Source organism: Muntiacus reevesi, chromosome 1 (assembly GCF_963930625.1).
Source record: "Muntiacus reevesi chromosome 1, mMunRee1.1, whole genome shotgun sequence".
NCBI lineage: Eukaryota > Metazoa > Chordata > Mammalia > Artiodactyla > Cervidae > Muntiacus > Muntiacus reevesi.
The window spans coordinates 134,724,819-134,745,203 of record NC_089249.1 but is presented as its reverse complement, the minus strand read 5'-3'; the positions used below and the strand labels follow the sequence as shown (position 1 = coordinate 134,745,203).

Below are 20,385 nucleotides of genomic sequence, written 5' to 3'. Positions count from 1 at the left end.
GAGGCAGAAAACTGAAGCCACTAGAAAATACTTGATCACCTTGGATTTCCTGCTGCCTTTATGAGCCCTCTACCTTGACCCTCATCAGGACAACCCTTTCCAGTTCTCTTCCTGCCAGTTTTCCTGTTCCCTCCACTCAATGCACCTATCTTCTTCCTTTAGTTCAGCCAGCAGGCCCGAGTCAGCTTTCTGTCATCCTCTGGCAGAAAAGAGTGGGCCCTCTTTCACTTTTCCCTCCCTCACTTCAGACAGATTTACCGAGATGCCCAGGTTCATGGGGTCACAAAGAGTTGAACATGACTTAGCAACAGAGCAAGAACGACAAGGTCAACAGCAAACACCATCTTTCAGTTCTCCTCGAATCCAAAGCTGCGGCCAATCCTGCTCCCCTCCCTAGATTTTCCTTCTTTCACAATGCTCCCTTTTAAACTTATTTTCTGATGATTCTCTCAGCATCCCATGTGGTGAATACCAGCCTGCAGTAAAACCTAATGCCTGTTGCTAAAGGCCACTCTGACCTCCTTCCTGAACTCCAGTCTTTCATTTCCAAATGGATGACCAACATGTCCTTGCATGTGTCGCCAGTACCACAAGCTCCATTGTTTTCCTGACTAAGCCTGCTGCTTCTCCAAGATTTCCATTTTCTGTTAACAGCATCATAATTTGATTTTTCATTTATTTCTTATGCCCTTATCCAATCAGACACCTAAAAGTTTTCTCCTTTTTAATGTTCCCTTTCAGGTCTCATTTACTCTTTCTGCTTTTGAGATGGTTCACATGTAACTACAACAACAGCAATTAAGCCAGAGTTAAAAATTAAAACTATAAGAATGAGAGGTTCAGCATTTCTTTAGATTCTAATTTAGGACTAAGTGCTATTCTCACAAGTACTCAAGTTAAATTAAAGCTGTTAGGAATCTGAATGAGAATTATAGCTTTGACACCATGATGTACTAGGCATTACCGGAGTTTCCCTTGACTTCAACATTCTTTCCTTGCCAAAGCTGCTTCTCTTATTTGAGATTCTGCATAAATTGAAAATAAAGAAGTGGAAAATTGGTGTAAAACAAACTGCAGTAAGAGATAAGATAGCAACTATTTTAAGGACAAAATGCTGATTAATTTATCGTGATCAATGAAATAGCAGTTCAAATCACTGGGAGCAATTGTAGTGTTACTATTTCAGTAAAGTATTGCAAGAAATATTAAGAAGGAATATTATAGTATCAGATGATTCAGCCCTAGTTTAGCTGTGTGACCTCAGGAATGTTGCTTAACCTCTCTGAGGTGTAACTCTTTCATTTATAAAAATAACAAAACTAGCCTAGATCACCCAGAAATTAATTCATTTCTGAATGGGATTGAGAACCACTGATAGAAATAATGAATATATTTGCCTTTAACAATGAGGGAAATAGAAATTATCTTTTTAATATTAAAATGTTTAAATTAAGAACTTTTCAGTGAGTCGAAATAAGATTTAACTGTACCATGTTTTGTTTTGCACAAGTGAAACATTTGACAGAGTTGGTGGGTTTATCAGTTCAGTTCAGTTACTCAGTCGTGTCTGACTCTTTGCAACCCCATGGACTGCAGCACACGAGGCTTCCCTGTCCATCACCAACTCCCGGAGCTTGCTCAGACTCTTCTCCATCATGTTGGTGATGTCATCCAACCATCTCATTCTCTGTCATCCCCTTCTCCTCCCGCCTTCAATCTTTCCCAGCATCAGGGTCTTTTCCAATGAGTCAGTTCTTTACATCAGGTGGCCAAAGGATTGGAGTTTCAGCTTCAGCTGAAATCTTCCAATGAATATTCAGGACTGATTTCCTTTAGTATGGACTGGTTGGATCTCCTTGCAGTCCAAGGTACTCTCAAGAGTCTTCTCCAACACCACAGTTCAAAAGCATCAATTCTTCAGTGCTCAGCTTTCTTTATATCAGTGATTATATGTCAGAAAGGCAATGGTCCTATGAACACTTCTAAACAACATCAACAGAGTTCCTGCAAAAACAAAATAAATCAGAACAAGAACAAAATAGCTATCATATTTCAAGTGTATCTGTGTGGTACTTACTGGTGTTTCTCTGTGATTTGCATAGTGGGTAGCATTATACTAGGACAATCCTAAGTAGGATATACTAGATACTTGATAAGTATTTGTTGAATTAATAAATTGAGCTGAAGTTGGGTGAAATTAATTAGTTGTTTCCATAGTTGCAATTCTGGTGTGAATTTTAAAAGCACATGACTTTTGGTTGCTCATACTCTCTTGAATCTTATTGTTAGAGACAATGTGATAAACAAGTGTCTTGCATTGATGACCCTGTTTATTTGTGTCTTTACAGGCCAATGGACATAGTTTTGTACATATGGAACACGAAAAAGCTGTATTACTACTGAAGAGTTTCCAGAACACAGTAGACCTAGTTATTCAACGTGAGCTTACTGTCTAAATATTTTTTATAAATAGTGAAGATACGTCTAGCCAGACCTAATGTTCAAATAAATTTATACATAGAAACAAATTTTGCCAATTGCTGGACCAATGGCAAACATTAGTGCCAAATGTATAATACTATAATGTTAGCACTGATCATCCTTAAAAATGTTAACTATATAAATATGATGTTCATGTGGTTATGTATTAGTTTTAATTGTCAGCCTCTGGCTGTGCATTGGTGCAGTTTTGGTTTTGATTTTGTTTTTTTTTTTAATTGAATAAGTTTCTTCTCAAAGTGGATTTCATATAATTTCAGAGCACGGAAGCACACACAAGCTCTTTATGAATTCTGCTCTCCATCAGAAACACTGCCTCAAAATTGTATATGCCTTTATATAGAAAATACAAATATAAAGAATTGTAATTCCCATAAAATATTTCTAGCACAAAGTATATGTTGGCATATAAACAAAAAGAATATAGATTAAAAAAACAATATTTTCATAAATTAAACATCTCGGATTGAGAAAGAAAATATATCTTAAAATAAGACTTTACTATATTGAATCTTTTTCAATAAAAATTACAAGATAATGCCTTATGAAAGTAACTGTACATATGGTCTAAAGTGTTTATATTTGGTTCCATATTCATTTGCTAAATTCTCATAACACAGAGTGAAATATTCCATCAGTTAGCCATTTACCTCTGGGACCTGAATAAAAGATAGAACAACCTAATTTGTTCAATGCCTTTAGCTAATTACAATACAGACAGAGTTAAGAAACAGACTAAAGGTCATTGTAGATAAATCTTTTTCACCACAAATGTAAGCAGTGAATGATGGGTGGCAGCAAGGTGTTGCTTTATTTCCTTCAAGTTTATGTTGATTATATACTGTAGCCCTGTGATTTCTTTACTTGTAAATGTGGAATTTATTTGTGTGTTGCTTTATCCAATTTGCTACTTTTAAATCATTTTAAATGAGTTTGGGGTATTGATAAAATTTATCATTAAGAAAGACTATTGTTAGAAAGTTATGGGGGTGATAAAATAAACTTTGGTATTTAAATATGAAACTTCAAATATAATTTCTCAGAGCCATGGTCTATCTGTATTACTAACTTCCATGCCCACCTTGGAGGGCAAAGTAGAGAAAATATCTTTTTTCCCCCAAAAGTTGCAAAGTACATATAATCTTAAATTTTGTCTCACTGAAGAGAAAGATAAGCATCATTAATATAGAACTAGTTATTTTTACATTGGAAATGTTTTCCTTTACAAATGATCAAAATTCATTTTATAACCCTTTAAAAATGTTTCTTTTATATATTAGTCATTCATTTGATTAAAATATTAATTTCAAATTCCAAATAATTTCCCAGAGTTGCTTATATGCATTCTCTCTCATATTTTGACATAGCTCTCTTTTTTTAAATATATATAATAAATTTACTTTACATGCCAGTGTTCCAAGTATTTTGTTAAGATTTTCACAATAGTATCACATATTGATGTCACCAAAGCTCTGAGAGTAATATTTGTAAGTTAACTGTTTTATGGGGACATTGAAAATATTGTATTTTTGTAGGGTCTATTAAAATGAGTGTCACTTACTAGAAGTACAGTGGTATTTTTTTGGCAATAGAATTTGTCACTTGAAGGCAAATGATACTTCACTTTATAGATGATGCACTAATTTTGATGTTGCTTTATGTCAGGGTGACATTATACTATGATTTTATAGGCTTTGATATTTAGCAAATGATTAAATGATTGGCCTATTTAATATGCTTCCCAGAAGTAACTTTTAAATGCATTTTAATATATTGACAATTTCTGATGAGAAATGTCTTTCAGAGCCTAATTTTTTCTTTGCCAAAAACTCACACCAAACCACCATACCAGCCACTATATTAGGATGATCATCAGTAGTGAAGATAGAGGCCCTCACTGGCTTCCCAAGATCACTTAAAGGAGAAACAAACTCATGGGTGTAGTTTGGGAGCCATGAAGCAGGTCTTTTTTTCTTATGTCAGGTTTCCACTTCAAACACAGGGTCTCAGGAGACGTTTCTGAGGCCAAGCGGAGAGAACCATGATCTAGTAAACCCTCTGCCACTCCTGATGTGACAATATTGTCTTGGGCCATGCTTTACTCCTTCCTGTTCTCAGGAAATGAGAAAAAGAGAAAAGGGACCCTGACCAACTGGAAAGGAAAGCTGATGTGCAAAGCACCTCATTGTCAATTGTACTGCCATGCTGCATACTGAAAAAAAGGCAGGTAATAATGAGAAGAGGTATTTTTTCTTTTTTTTTTCAGGTTGACTGAAAAAAGTCATTGATCACTTAAGGGGGAAAAGAATCCTATTGATTCCATGGGTGACCAAAACCAATAATACACAAATTTGTGGTATTGGTTTTTTTGGAAGGACTGGTTTTGCTGTTTGAATTAGCATCTGGTTTATGTTAACAAAAATGAACAAGCAAAAGTTAAGGGTGTGCCTTTAAAAAAGAAAAATCAACAGCCACAAAAAAAGGAGTGGAATTCATGATGACTCCAATAGACTCACTTTGGTCTTTGATTTTTATTAAGATCTTTCTGCTGAGAAAGCTGTCTTATACCTGACATGAGTAAGACATAATGGGAGGGAATGAGAAAAGTATTAGGTGAAAAGAATAAGCACTGAAAATTACTAGTAGAACTGTTGCAGATTTTGCAAGCCAAATAGACATTAGTGGACATTTTTTTTTTTACTATTTACGTGGCTTATTATACATTGTCACCAAAGCTCTCTTATGATAATTCTAGCTTACCAGACAATACAAGCTACCTAAACAAACATAACACTTTCAAAATATAAGGACCTTTTGACAAGAAATATTGAAAGTCAGTATAACATACAAATATTTATATAATGATAATTTATTGCTCATTGACGTCTATCAAATATATGTGTCCCAGTTATTAAGAACTGTAATTACATAGATGTCAAACAATCTGGGCCTTATGTTGGATTACCACCTTCAGGATGGAAAGCAGTTTTAAAGAGAGAGTGACAAATCAGGATTGATTAGTTCTTAACCTTAAAAATGATTCCACATATATCACTAATATAATTACTTATTAGAAGCAGGACTGAGATATGTTTTACTAGGTGAGCTAAAGACAGGGAGTATTCAAAGGCAGGAAAACTTTGAAAAAGTTAATTTTATATCTTCATACATTACATGACAAGCATCTGAATTTGGCAAAATAACTGATGAAGGAAAACATCTTACTTTTAATCATAAAATCGATTTAATATCTCCACCACAATTTAAAGCCTTGGAAAACAATGTGTGTTTGCCAACTTGCCTTTCTATTGGCTTTTAATGCTATCCTCAGTAAATTTCTGCCCCTTGTTGGCACACAGATCAAGAGTCTATTCTGACAGCTTCACACCTAGCAAAGCGCACCACAACATAACCAGATAAAAAACCGTGTTGGCAGAGGACCACCACTCTAAGTCTGTGGTAAATTCAATCAACATCTTTGACTGATTCCTGATACGCTGACCAAATAACAGGTTTTTTGAATCACTGGGTCAGTAAAGAGTTATGCAAATAATAAAATCTAATCAGTTAAGAAGATGGGTCCTTTATGTAGTATCAAGAAAAACAAGGTTGAGTTTTCCTCTCACAGAAATGCTAAATCATTCTGAGGCTTAATAAAATGTTCAAACACTGGGTTGGTGATGTGCCCTCTCTTTTGGTTGTATTAGAGTTGCCTGATCACCTGGGAACTGGGAGGAAACCTTCAATCTGCATGAACTTTTTTCCTTAGTAATGCACCTTCCCTTAAGAAAAGCATCCTGGCTTGGCCCAGAGTATTGCCCCATCCTCTCAGCACAACCATCCCCCAAGTATACATTATAGCGAGAAAATAGAGTGTGGGCTGTGAAAGATAAATGTGCAACAAAGACACCATGTAGGTCAACATTAAAGGAGATCCCAGTCATCACCTCTCCTAGGCATCCTTTCAACCTCATTTGATCTAAACTCTCCAGAGAATGTTTTTTGAAACACTCTACCATACGAAACTAAGGCATAAACAATCAAGTTTTCTAGTTATATTCTGAACCTTCTGGTGTTGTTTTGGTTCTAGAATGCAAAACTAACCTCTCTTCCTCACTGCTGTTGCTGCTATAGATCCATACCTCCAACTCCCCATGATGTTCCAAAGGCAGATGACTGCTTCTGTCCTGCTGACACAAGGATAAGAGGTCCCCTTAGAGTTCTGTTTGGAGACCCCTGACCATCAACTGATGGTTCCAGCTTCTGGTTTGGGAGGAAATTTCTTGGGTGATCGAGGAACCTAGCGTAGTAGCATTAACAAGGGCTCAAAGGTGGAGCATGTATCATGTCTCTGACAGCATCAAACAAAGCTTGTGTGCAAGGGTGAAGCTGGCAGTGCTTCAACAGAACTGTTTCCACTTCTGTTTTTGAAACATTGGATTTTACTACATTGAGGACACTCTCTGAGGCTCCCAGCTGATTGTCATGGGGACAGGTTCCAACCGTCCTCACCTTTGACACTGTCTGCAAGAGAATGATTGGGAAATACTGTCCTGTGATAGTATAAGCTCCATGATTTTAACTTTGGAGAATTCAAAGATTTCTGATAAATGGACGGGGAAAGTCTACTGTTAAGTTTTGAATAAAGAGGGTAAATGAAAACCTAGGAATTTTATTAAAACCTTGGGCTTTTAACTATGTGATTATCATAATCTTCTCTGAGAGCAGTTCTATAGGAAGTAAAGAGAGAAAAACAGAGAAGGAAAATAATTCACTGGCCCTATCTTTAGAAGCATTATTTTATCTGGTAGCTTTTTCCCTGTTGGATTTTGATGTGTAACAGTGAGCTCTTGCTTGGCAACAACCCAGTGAGCCCTGAACAAGATAAGAAATAGACCTGGATGCAAAGCAGGCACAGATGAGAAGGTTATCTCTACAGCCGCACCGACCTCCCCCAATTTTCCTAGGCTGCAAAACTCACTTTTCTTGGCCTAATTTTGTATTTTGTTAATAGCAGCACCTCAGAATAGAAGATTGTGAAATTCAAGCAGTGTTTACGTAGAAAGCAATGAAATCCTGTGATTCTGAGGGTTAAAGTCTTATCCCATTTTTTGTGGGTGGGGAGGCTTTTAAAATATTTCATTTTTTAAGCTAGTATAACTTTTAACATGTGTAGAAAAGGATGATGAGGGGAAAAGTTAAATGAATCATCCAATCTTTCTCTACTTTTGAAAAAGTATATTTTTTCTCAAATCTATCCCTGTTACACAATTGTATTATTTGTGTCAGTTTTTTTTTCCCCTTCTTTAAAATAACAGGATGAGTAAGCAACCTAAAAATAGTCAAGTAACTCTATACCTAGAGTAAAACATCTTAGTACAGAGACTTACTTTCATCAGCAAACTCTGTAATTCCTCCATAGGAGAACCGTAGCTGAATCTCAGATGCCTAAGGTGTCATTCATAAATTGAAAACATTTGGGGACAGTTTATTGAAGAATATAACAGAAACATTAAATGTGATGTTAACAAATATTTGTTGAGCATCAGCTATATACCAGGCACTATGAGGGCTTGAACATGGTCTCCTCTGCACAGAATCTCACAATCAAGTGAAAGATGGGAGAACGTCCAGATCAAAGAGAGTACAAGGCCATATGGTGAGTCCCTGTGTCCCTGCCCTCAGCCCATGCAATGCAAAAGGAAGCAGCATCCTTATCTAGTCAAATCTCTTTGAGGTTTGAGCATGTTACATTTGGAGCTATAAATAGGTCTTCCTACTGGGTTCTATGGTCTTTGGGAGGCTGTATGAGTATTTTCCAAGACTTAGGACAATATTTGAGAGGCTAGAAGTGGCAAGAGTGGATGCCTTACTGGACAAGATAAATAGCAACTGTAATCCTTTGACTCTGTGAAAGAAAATTTTACCAATTTGTTCCAAAGAAGAGAGAGACTATTAGAAAAAATGATATCCTTCAACCTGGCTCTGCACTGTGCCTGTATGTCCCTGACATGATGGAAGAAAGAGATAGAAGCTGTATTTTTAAAGGCTTGATGTGTTTGATTGAAGAGATTCTTCTATGCTTAATGTCCCCAAAGGATCCCTCCTATGTCCCCAAAGGATCCCTCCTATGACCACAGGCCATCAGAAAGCATGTGAGTCCAGAGGATCAATATTAGAATCACTCATGACCCACAGAGAAATGCAATGAGTTGAATATTCATTCAGCTGGCTGCATGTCATGTTTATTTACCTCACTTACTTCAGTGAGGTGAAAAGTATTTTACTGAGTGCTGTTCAGACTAGCCCATGAAAATACTGTTTGCATTAAGTAGGATCAGACATTCACATATCATGGACATCTGTTTATTCTTTCAAGAAAAGTTTGATTATTTGAATCTAGGAATTACTTGTTTTTCTTCATTCAATCTGTACATATGCAGTGTTTTATTTTTTTTAAACAATTTTATTGAGGTAGAGTTTGTCCCCAGTTTTTTTGTTTGTTTTGTTGTTATTGTCTTTTTTTGTTGTTGTTGGCTGCACCATGTGGCATGTGGGGTTTAAATTCCCAGAGCAGAGATCAAACCTGCGCCCCCTGTAGTGGGAGCACAAAGTCTTGACCACTAGACCACCAGGGAAGCCCCCATAGCCAGTGTTTTGGACACCTAAAATTTTTACCTTTCACTGAGTACTTTCTGATCTCAGCCTTTGCCCACAATGGTCCCTCTATTGAAATGCCTTCCTCTCCCCATTCTCTTTCTAACGTATCAAAATTATATGCAGCCTTCAGGATCCAGTTCAAAGATTACCACCATGAAATTTTCCCAAGTATTAATTGGAAGAAGTTTCTCTCCCTAATATTAATACCGTCATATTACTTTTTATATGTTTTATAGTACTTATTATATTCTACCTTCGGTCATAGAGGTTTGATACACCTTTGTTCTTTCCTCTCTTATCACCTGGATGCTTCTTGGGAGGATCAGACAGTACTTAAAAGAGACATTCTAGACTGAAGAGCTTCAAGGAGGCACATCTGGTTTTGCTTTCTATGTATCCTTAGGGCCTGTAGAGTATCAGAAGCATTAAAAAAAAAAAATCACTTTAGTCGTGTCCGACTCTGTGCGACCCCATAGACAGCAGCCCACTAGGCTCCCCCGTCCCTGGGATTCTCCAGGCAAGAACACTGGAGTGGGTTGCCATTTCCTTCTCCAATGCATGAAAGTGAAGTCGCTCAGTTGTGTCCGACTCTTAGCGACCCCATGGACTGCAGCCCACCAGGCTCCTCCGTCCATGGGATTTTCCAGGCGAGAGTACTGGAGTAGGAGCCATTGCCTTCTCCATCAGAAGCATAGCAGGTGCTCAGTAAATATTTGTTCAGTGATTAAGTGGATGATAGGCCTGGCACATAAACACATTTCCTGGATTAAACAATAAGTTGATGTTCAATTTATATAACAACTTTAAACCATGAAATGTTCACTTTCTCAGTTCATTCTTTTCTTTCTTCAATTCTCCCTTTTAACCCAATCTTCCCCTCCTCCTCAGCATTTCTTCTAAGACCTTTTAGATTCTCGTGCTGTGTTTCAACAGTTGTGTTTGATTTCCCTTTTATATTTTCTAAGGACCTTGTGATATGCTTATTCGCTCAGTCGTATCTGACTCTTTGTGACCCCATGGACTGTAGCCCGCCAGGCTCCTCTGTCCATGGGGATTCTCCAGTAAGAATACTGGAGTGGGTTGCCATGCCCTCCTCCAGAGGATCTTCCCAAGCCGGGGATCAAACCCAGGTCTCCCACAGTGCAGGCAGATTCTTTACCATCTGAGCCACCAGGGAAGCCCATGAATACTGGAGTAAGTAGTTTATCCCTTCTCCAGGGGATCTTCCCAACCCAGAATCAAACCATTGTAGGTGGATTCTTTACCAGCTGAGCTACCAGGGAAGCTAAGGACCTTAAACACCGTCCAAAAAGTTTAAGAAACAACTTTTGTTCATTTAATTGGAGTACATCATACCAATCCTTTTGATTCATCTGGGTCTTCTCTTCTTGGAAGAAGTCATGCAAATGGATGCCAGGAATCTCCCAGAGAAAAGAATGCATAAGGTTGAACTTATAGAGCCATGGTATTGGTCTTAGAGCATCTTAGAGATAATCAAGCCCTGTTTCCACATTGTACCAGAGGCCCAAGACCTGAAGAGGTCACGTGATTTTGTGAACCAAGGAGACAAAAGTGCATGCTTAGAACTGGCTTTAGGTCCCTATTTAGGGTTATTCCAGCTATACACTGTTTGGTAGATCACTGTATCAAGCTTTACAATTTAGAAAGTGGCCAGTAGTAAAAGAAGTTGTGATAGGGATGGCTAGGGAAAGGTAGTTGAGAAAAGCAAATCCCTAACCCTATTTTAGCTCTAAAATTTAATGAAACCGCTGCCTAATGCTGCCTGTTCTAGAATAAAGACAAGTCTGTCCACAGCCTTTAGCTATAGTTCAGCATAACAAAATTTTCACACTGCATTTTGGATCCTTTCATGGGGATATTCCACTATCTTCATCCTTAAAGTAAAATGTCATATACTCCAGAATTCTCAGGCTACTGCAAAAGCTTTAAAATTAACATAATTAACTGTGTACAGAGATCACAGAAAAGCTGATTACCTTAATAAAATCACATGCCCCCTCCCAAACTTTTATAAGGATCAGAATCTGGCCTGTTTATCTCAAAGCAGAAAGAAAAATATTTCTACTGCCATTGCTGTTAGTTTCATTAGGTACTTTGTTTGTAGGGGCAAAAAAAAAAAAAAATTGGAACTCAATCCCTGGGTGGGGGGGGAGGGAAATGTCTAAGTTAGGAGAACACTAGGTTGGTAAGCTCCTAACCAGAATTCCTTTATTACCTCATGGGATCTTGCTTTCCTTACAAATAAAGCATTTCTTTCTTAGCTTTCTCTCAACAGTATTTCCCATTTGGGTTTCATAGCAAATTGAATTACAGAATTCAATCAATCTCAAACATTAAATTCATTTCTCATTACTATAGTGTTTATACTAATAATACTAATTATTCCATCTGCCTCTAACTTTTTTTTTTGTCTCTGCCGTTTAATTTCTTATATGAGGAGAACTTGCTAACAGACTGCGTAGGGCTTCTTTTCATGAAATTTTGTATCTAGAAGCCATTAGTATATACTGAAGGAAATTTCAAATCATTTTCTTTGATAGTAGGGTGCTCAAACTGCCCAGCTTGGTCTTATAGCCCACTGTCTGTGTATTTACATGAGGAAAAGAATGCCAGTTTCTGTTTGAACAAAAATGAAGTGAAAATGAAAAGGGTAGTATTAATCAAGAGAGCAATATTATTTTAGACTAGCAAGTGGGTAAGAGTATTTCAGAAGAGCAGGAGTACTGTATTTTAAGTAAGAGTTTTTAGAAAAGTGAGGAAGAGTAATAAAAGGCTGGATGAAAGGGAGAAGTTAATGTTAATAGGGGAGTAAAAAAGAGAAGGGTGAACGAATGGATATGAAAGGCTGACAGAGGAACTGGAGGAATTGGATGGCAGAGATCAGACCTGGATTCAAACACATCCTCATCTCCTGGTGACCATGCCCCCTTCGGACATTCCCTGGAATTCCCTTCTTCTCCCTCCCTTTCTCCTGACAGAAAGTGATGACAAATAAGGCATTTATTAGAAATATGGTTCATTTCATGATTATTTATACCAAATTATTTTTGTAATGTGGTGGATAATTTTTTTCAGTCATGTTAACTTCTCAGTAAAGGAAGGGGAAAAAATCACTAAAAGTTAGCTCATTAAAAAAAAGGCAAACTACCAGAGCCCTCTTCTGAAATAATCAATATAGCCCAGGTGAAAGTTCAGCAAAGAAATGAGGAAAATTATTGTTCTGTCACAGACAGAAGAGGACCTTGAGAGGATGGTTCATCTATCGACCTTCAAGGAATTACATTCCTCCAAAGAGGAGGCTACCGCTTCCCTCAGTAACCCACCCCGATAAGGAAACAAATCATATGTTTCATCCCACTGAGACCCTCTGTTTACATTACGGAGAGCAACAAACTAGGATTCACGTCTAACATACAGTATCTTCAGACGTGGTTGAACAGAGCCGCACTTTGTAGGAATACGTCTGCAGTTCTGAAGAGTTGCCACCAGATGGAGCCCTTATATCTATAGTACAATTTTATGTATCTCAATCAGCAAGTCTGTAGCTTGGATGACCACACTCTGGACAGTCCGTTTTTATACCGGTCCTGCTGATAAAACATTAAGTAAGTGTTAATAAACTATTGATAAAATTGTTAACACCCCTTTTAATACCTTTTTGAGAGAATTAGTTTGAAATAATCCTCTAAATTTAAACAATACTAGCAAAAAATTAAAAGTTTTAAGCTTATTTTAATCAGTTTCTATATTTTTGACTACATCTCTCAGGTTTTACCAACCACCCAGGACCCAATCACAGAAAGAAAGAGTTTCTCTCTCAACCTCAAGTGAGTGTGTGATTTAAAATTCTGATATTCCAGTTCAGTTTAATTATGACATCTGCCAGTTTAATTGTTCTTTAACCTCCTTTGGTTCTCCAAATATTTTGTAGAGATATTTTAACAAGTTCCCTTCCGATATGCTCATTCCAAATATGTGGGAAGGTATTTACCACAAATGTTTTACAATATGTGTTTTTAGATGACCTCTCCAAAGCTTAAGCATCAGGAATTAACTATGCAGGCCTGGCGTGCTGCAGTCCATGGGGTCGCAAGGAATTGTACACGACTAAGCGACTGAACTGAACTGAGCATGATCTTGATTATGTAAACCTAAAACTAGTCCAAATCTAAATATGTGTATGTACGTGTACAGCTTTATTTCCAGGTGACACCTAGTAGTAACAAGGTATCCAGCATAAAATCTTAATTTTTCATTTTATCTATGTGCACAGAAATTAGCATAATATTATCATCAGATTTGGGCTTTCCTGGTGGCTCAGTGGTGTAGAATCTGCCTGCAGCGCAAGAGACGCAGGAGACACGAGTTCGATTCCTGGGTAGGGAAGATCCCCTGTGGGAGGAAATGGCAACCCACTCCAGTATTCTTGCCCGGAAAATCCCATGGACAGAGGAGACTGGCGGGCTGTAGTCCATGAGGTCACAAAAAGTCGAATCCGACTGTGCACATCATCAGACATTATATATTATAAACTAAATACAGAATGTATTTCAAAATACATCTCATAAACTGATAGATTCAAGGGGATGGCTTAAAATCTCCCCCACCCTCCCTTCTTTCACCCAGAATGTCTGGGTGTTGAAGGCACAAGGCCCCTAGCAGCCTTGGTGACCTGTGTCCTCAAGCTATTTCGGTTCTTAGACCTTTGGAACGTCAGGGCCTCTACTGGCTAGATCATTGTTTTAAAAACCGAATGTTTCTGTTTACTTCTTCTAAGCTAATTATACCCTCCCACTCATGGCTTAGCGATGGCTTAGCCATCGTCCTTGTTTGGTCCTCCCCTGTGCTAATTCCACCAAAGGCCTATTTATTACTGTTTGTGGTATTTCTCTGCCAACCATTTAATCTTTGTTTCTTCTAAACCCAAGCAAAGGTAGAAAGAACACACAGTGTTCTTTCCCAAAGTCTATGTAAAACTATTTAATCCTCTGGTGTTTTCCTCCAAAGGAAACAGTTTCCTTCTGGCCACATGATCAACCGAATACTAATACAGTTTGTTCTGAGCAAATTCAGTCAACCTTCTTTTCCATAAGGTGTTATGGAAAAACTCAAACGAATTTTCTGGCCAACTCAATAACTTCTTTATGACCTGAAGCGTGTTGATTTTAGTGCACCGTCTTGGGTTTGCTTACCCAGTGTGCTTTCTCTCTTTTCAGAAAAGAAAAATATCTCCTAAACAAATTTAAATTGTACACAACATGGTCACACATTTTAAAGCAAATACAGATGTTCACCATGGTTTCATTCTTTTTAATACAGCTTTTGCCTTGTTTTATTTGCCTTATTTTCTATTTCATCGTCTTTTTCCCTCTCTTCTTAGATTTCCAAGAGCTTTTCATGATAGTTTTGGCTGTGAAATGTGAACTAAATATTAGAACAAAAATTAGGAGAAATTTGTACTGAGAATGAGAGAAAAGTACTTGAAAGCTATTTCTGTACTCAAATAGTGTGTGTGGGGGGGGGTTGTTTATTAATGCTTGTGGTACTTTTTAATTTCTAGATTTTTTATATCAAATAGCACCTAAAGTATTTTCACATATAGAGTGTTTTAGGGCTTCCCTGGTGGCTCAGTGGTAAAGAATCTGCCTCCAATGCAGGAGAGGCAGAAGACTTGGGTTCGATCCCTGGGTCAGGAAGATCCCCTGGAGAAGGAAATGGCAACCTACTCCAATATTCTTGCCTGAACAATCCCATGGACTGAGGAGCCTGGCGAGCTACAGTCCATGGGGTCTCAGAGTCAGACACGATTGAGCGATTGAGCATGTACACACACAGAGTATTAACTTTGTATTCCTAGGAAGAGACTCTAAGTGAGAGCTTTCTATCCAGCAGTCAGTTTAGTTCCCTCAAGTACTGAGATACTGATCCCCTCAGAGAACACGGACTTGTAACTCGTTGCTTTCACTTGGGACCTGGAGAGACCTTATCTATTTTACCCACCTATACCCCATTATGCAGAACAAGCATGACCATTTTCTATCTGTGCCATGATATAAAGAGGTTGGGAAGCTCTGGTTTGAGTTAAAACAAATGGCAAAATCACCAAGGTTGGGTTGGGTGTGGAGCTCTAAGCAGTTGAGGGAAGAGAAGAAAGTTGTGAAGAATGGTTGCTTAAAATGCCTACAGCCCTCTGAAATACTCCTTGCATGCCTCCCGCCACATATAGGATGCTGACTGTCCAGCTGTGTCACCTCACTGAACAATAAGTGAATGATGGACATATTTGACACTCCATTTACTACCGTTGATGTTCATGAAGCCAGAAATCACCCATAAAAGAGAGTTGTTAGGTTGTGGGCAAGATCCATTTTCCAAATTTGATTTTTCCTCTATGTTATCATTATACACAGTGTTCTTGACTTGCAACATTTGTCTTTACTTGCTGTCCTTCTATTTATCTCTGATAGCCAGTCTTTGGACATAACTTTTTGCCATACTAAAGGTGTCGTTCAATTTAGCAATAAGTGTTTTCCATTTGATATAATCACACAGTGTTATTGTGATCAAGACAGATTCCCTAGCAGGCTGTGTTCTTCATGAAACCATGAATGTTGCTAGCAAATGTTACCAATCTGTTTGTGACCATTCCTCAGAGAAACTCAAACTCAAGACTCTCTCTTTATCTCTTTTGCAATCTCTCTGTGTTTCTCTCACACACAGAGGCACACAGACACACACAGTATCAGGTTCTATTTTATTTTTTTAGGTTTTCATATATTTCTCCAAATGACCTAGATCATCATAAACTACTGAAAGTAGTCTTCTTGTTCTTTTCTTTTTAAACTTCCCATATCCACAATAATATATACTCATATTGAGAATATTCATCCAGACCTATATGTACGTACGTTTGAATAGTTTTATAGCTTAGAGAGGTGATTAAGTAATTATCTCCCAAGTCTTCCTCTGAGTCATCCTAAGATTTATCCTGTACCAACCTATGTATTTATCCTTTAAGAAAAATTATCAGTGATTAAAACAACTTATCTCTTTTGCTGTGCATTTAATAAACATATGTTAATGAGCAAAAGATTTTGAGAACAGTGGGAAATAAAAATATAAATAAGCCATGGTCCTTCCTCTCAAAAGCTCAGTCTAATGGAAAGACAGACATATAACCTGCCTAATAAATACTACTATATAGGTACAAAATATAAGGTGATAACAGAGAACAGTGCAGTATCACTTTCTCTCCCAGAATAATAAAATGGCAAATACATCCTTTCAGCTTTATTGTATTTTTTTTTTAAATGTGGACAGAGAATATTTTTTGGTTCCCTTAGGAAGGCAAGGTTCCTGTCCCTCATATATGTTCTTTTTCAAAAAGGACAAAGTCTCGGGTGACAGGAAGAATCTAACTCACTGCAGGATATGTGCAGTGCGAGCTCAGTCCCGTCCAACTCTTTGCGATCCCACGGACAATAGCCCACCAGGCTCCTCTGTCCATGGGATTTCCAAGACAAGAATTTTGGAGTGGGAGCCATTTCCTTATCCAGGGAATCTTCCTTACCTAGGGATCAAACCCACGTCTCCCGCATTGGCAGGAGGGTTCTTTACCACTGAACCAAAGCCTGATAACAAACGCCTACTCTTCCACTTGAAGAGCTCAGTCTCGGGAAAGGGAAGAATCAAACAGTTAAACTTTAGGGTCTCTTGAAATCTTTGCTTTAAAATAATTTGTCCTTTAAACACCTTTAAAAATGTGCATACTTCTGGTGGACTCACATATTCTAAATACTTATGCACATATACAGAAAGAAAAGATCACACACTTTGTATTAATAAACACCTTCATATTAGGAAGATCAGTTCAGTTCAGTCACTCAGTTGTGTCCGATTCTTAGCAACCCCATGGACTGCAGCACCCCAGGCCTCTCTGTCCATCGCCAACTCCCAAAGTTTATGCAAACTCATGTCCTTGAGTCAGTGATACCATCCAACAATCTCATCCTCTGTCGCCCCCTTCTCTTCCTGCCTTCAATCTTTCCCAGCATCAGGGTCTTTTCAAATTAGTCAGTTCTTCGCATCAGGTGGCCAAACTATTGGAGTTTCAGCTTCAGCATCAGTCCTTCCAATGAATATTCAGGATTGATTTCCTTTAGGATGGACTGGTTGGAGATACTTTGTCTTTAAGAACAGAACAGGGCCCATGAGAATTCAGGGGAAAAAAAAAAAAACAACACTTGAGCAGTATACCTATGATAAAATTTTCTAGAAAGTAGACTTTGTGCCTAGAACTATGGAGATACAGACCAAATCTCACATGTACCATTTAGATGGACAGCTGAAATGCCCATGTGGCCAGTCCTCACACCCTTCTCTAAAGGTCCCCCAGTGCCGACCATTGCAACTGCCCTGGCATCATCTCCTAAGCACCAAGAAGTGGAAATCATATAAATTTCTACAAGTTATTCTGAGGGGAAAATCTCCTCAGAGATTACACTGGCCAGAGAAATAACAGATATGGTTTTTATGCAACAAAATTTCAGGGTTTTTGTTTGCTATTTGAGATGAAAAATCAAGGATTTTCAGTTTCAGGTTAGGATTAGCTCAGAGGTGGGATAGCAATGGTATAATAAAGGTGGGTGGGTCAAAAGTATGAGTTCAACCATGGTCTGGAAAATCAGCTGCTGTTGTGGCTCAAGCGGCTGGTGGGTTTTCTTTGAGAACAATGATGCAGTGTCTCTGCGCAGCAACTCAGACAGTGGGAACTACTAAAACTATGCAGTGGACTGTGAGGCATGCTTGGATTTGAAAAGAAGATTGTGCTTATTAAATTCTTAATCAGAGGCATTCTGACCTTCAGGTATTACTTTGGGCATGTTACTGAAGATCAGGGTTAAAAGGTATTGAAAAAAGCCCAGTAACTACATGTGGTCAGTGGTCCATATGCGGGGTCATATTTTTTTTTTTTTTACTTTATTAAATTGATTTAGCCAACATCTCACCATAATCCAGAAAGAACAGCAATGGCATGTGACATTTTTGGGTTTTTTCATTAAAATTATATATATTTAAGGTGTACAACATGATTTGACGTACAAATACACAGAGAAATAATTACTACAGTCAATCTAATTAATGTCTCATTGCTTTGGTCACCATAGTTGCCATTTTGTGTGTGGGGAAAGCACCTGAAACTCTTTTTAGCAAATTTCCAGTATTCAATACAATACTGTTAACTAGTCATCAATGCATATTAGATCTCTGGACTTATTCATCATATGCCATCCATGCAGACACCATCATTCCACTCAATTTTTCTTGATTTCCAAATGCTTGTGGTAGCTGAAAGCAAAAAATGTACTAATACTGGCCAAGATTGGCTATTTGTAAACTGTATGCTGAACTGTATGATAAACTAGAGAAAACTATGAAAGAGTTATAACTCTTTAAGGTACATTATGTAGCAGGGAGTCACTTAACCTCAGGAAACTGAGAAGGGAAATCAAATTGTTTTTTTAAAAAATGAAAGAATCAAATTTAAATTCTCAGTACATCGTGTAATATTGTTTCAGATTCTTATCTGAAGAATGAACAGACAATGTAGAACTATTAAACAGTATCAGGTGGCTTCTCAGCCTGAAGGAGCTCAGGTTGTCCAAGGTATGGCCAGTCAGTATAAAAAGACACAGAAAAACCTAATCATTGTTTAGTTTAAGGCAGACTATTTAGTCTTCCTTTAGGCATCTGCTGACTGATTTTAGAGATGACAACAGAAATTAAAAGAAGCAGTCTCTTATATAGCATATGTCAATTCAAAGGCATAACTGCCTGTGAAGATCCTATAATTTATTTGCCTATTTCAGAAACAGATCTGCTGAACTGTCCTTAGTGCTTCATGTAGCTTTAAAGATTCGTCCTGCATCAGTCTATTCGAATGCTTCCTACCTGCAAAACCCAAGCATGGAAGTCTCACATCCTGAAACTCACTGAAATATTGATGGAAAAAGTTATTTTAGCATAAGCAAGGACACTGCACTCAAATTTAGTATCAAGATCACCTCCAAACTCTGTAAGTAGCAGAAAATAAGGTGTTTAACTGGCCTTCAGAACCCTATAGGCCCTCCTGGAAAAGCAGAAATTTAATGGGCTTCTGGCATTTCAATAACTTGTTGTTGAGACTGTCAAAGGTTTCAATAAGAAATTCTAACAACTAGAAGAGCGAGACATTAGTGAGAAAGAAAGCATCGCGAGTGAAATCTGTGTCCAGGGGACTTCAGCACTGCACAAAGAGCATATTTTATTCAGACCATTTGAGGTTAGATGTACCCCCGCCAAAGACTGTTGTACAATAGTGGCTTGTCTCCTACTTCCTGGGGATGTTGTTTTTAGCTTCTGCGTCTGTTGGGAGGGTAAGTCAGGTGAAGGGTTTCACTACTACTTGAAAACTAGCTCTCCAATGAAAGGTAAAATCAATTCCTCTCTAGTGTGACCTTCCCTCTTCTCCTTAGGGCAGTTATACTTAAACACAGGCCAAAGGTGGAAGTCACAGAATCAGGTATTTAATCATAGGATTTCAGAAAGTAGCCCAACTGGAGAATAAGACAGCTATCTCCTTTAGAGCCTCTGAAAGTGTAATACATAGGTCTGTTTTCTCAGGATAGGTTGAAGCTCCCAAGTCCTTATTATAGATTGTCCTGATATCCTACTCTGGTTTGATCAGTTTATTATCAACTCCAGAACAACAAAAGAGGGCACACAGGAAGACTTGTATCGGATAAAACAATTGTTTTCTACATAAAACAAATTTAAATTCTACTTACAAAAGCTGTCTTGTGAAGGGGTAGGGGGAACCACCGATTAGAAAACTGCTTTTGCTGTTGCTAATATTTTAGTATTTGAAAAGATGTTTCAAGCAATAAGATATTAGGTGTGCAGCACTCCTGGCAGGCAGTGTGTGGAGCTTTGGAAAGGTGAAGATTGTTACAGCAAGCTGCTTTCATTTATTAAGCTAAGCATGCATGTGCCTTTTGAAGGGTCCCTTTGATCATAAAGTTAACATTTGGGCTGCTCATCACCAGGTCCATCAACATCACCAGAGGTTTTACAAGGACCCCCTTATCCAAACTACAGCACACTTACTGCTTTCTTCCTGTATCCCCAGATAAGTCTCCAGGATCAGATACCAACAAGTCATTTTGT

At 38.0% G+C, this 20,385-nt stretch overlaps 1 protein-coding gene across 2 annotated transcripts in view; it reads left to right on the top strand.

Annotated features, from left to right (window-relative positions):
• LRRC7 (leucine rich repeat containing 7) overlaps nt 1-2,456 on the top strand; it is a 455,066-nt gene extending 452,610 nt beyond the window's left edge. For both annotated transcript variants that reach the window (XM_065928451.1, XM_065928441.1), the window contains one exon: nt 2,349-2,456. In XM_065928451.1, the coding sequence (XP_065784523.1) occupies nt 2,349-2,456 (108 nt within the window). The remainder of the gene's footprint in view (nt 1-2,348) is intronic.
• Nucleotides 2,457-20,385: the final 17,929 nt, after the last annotated feature.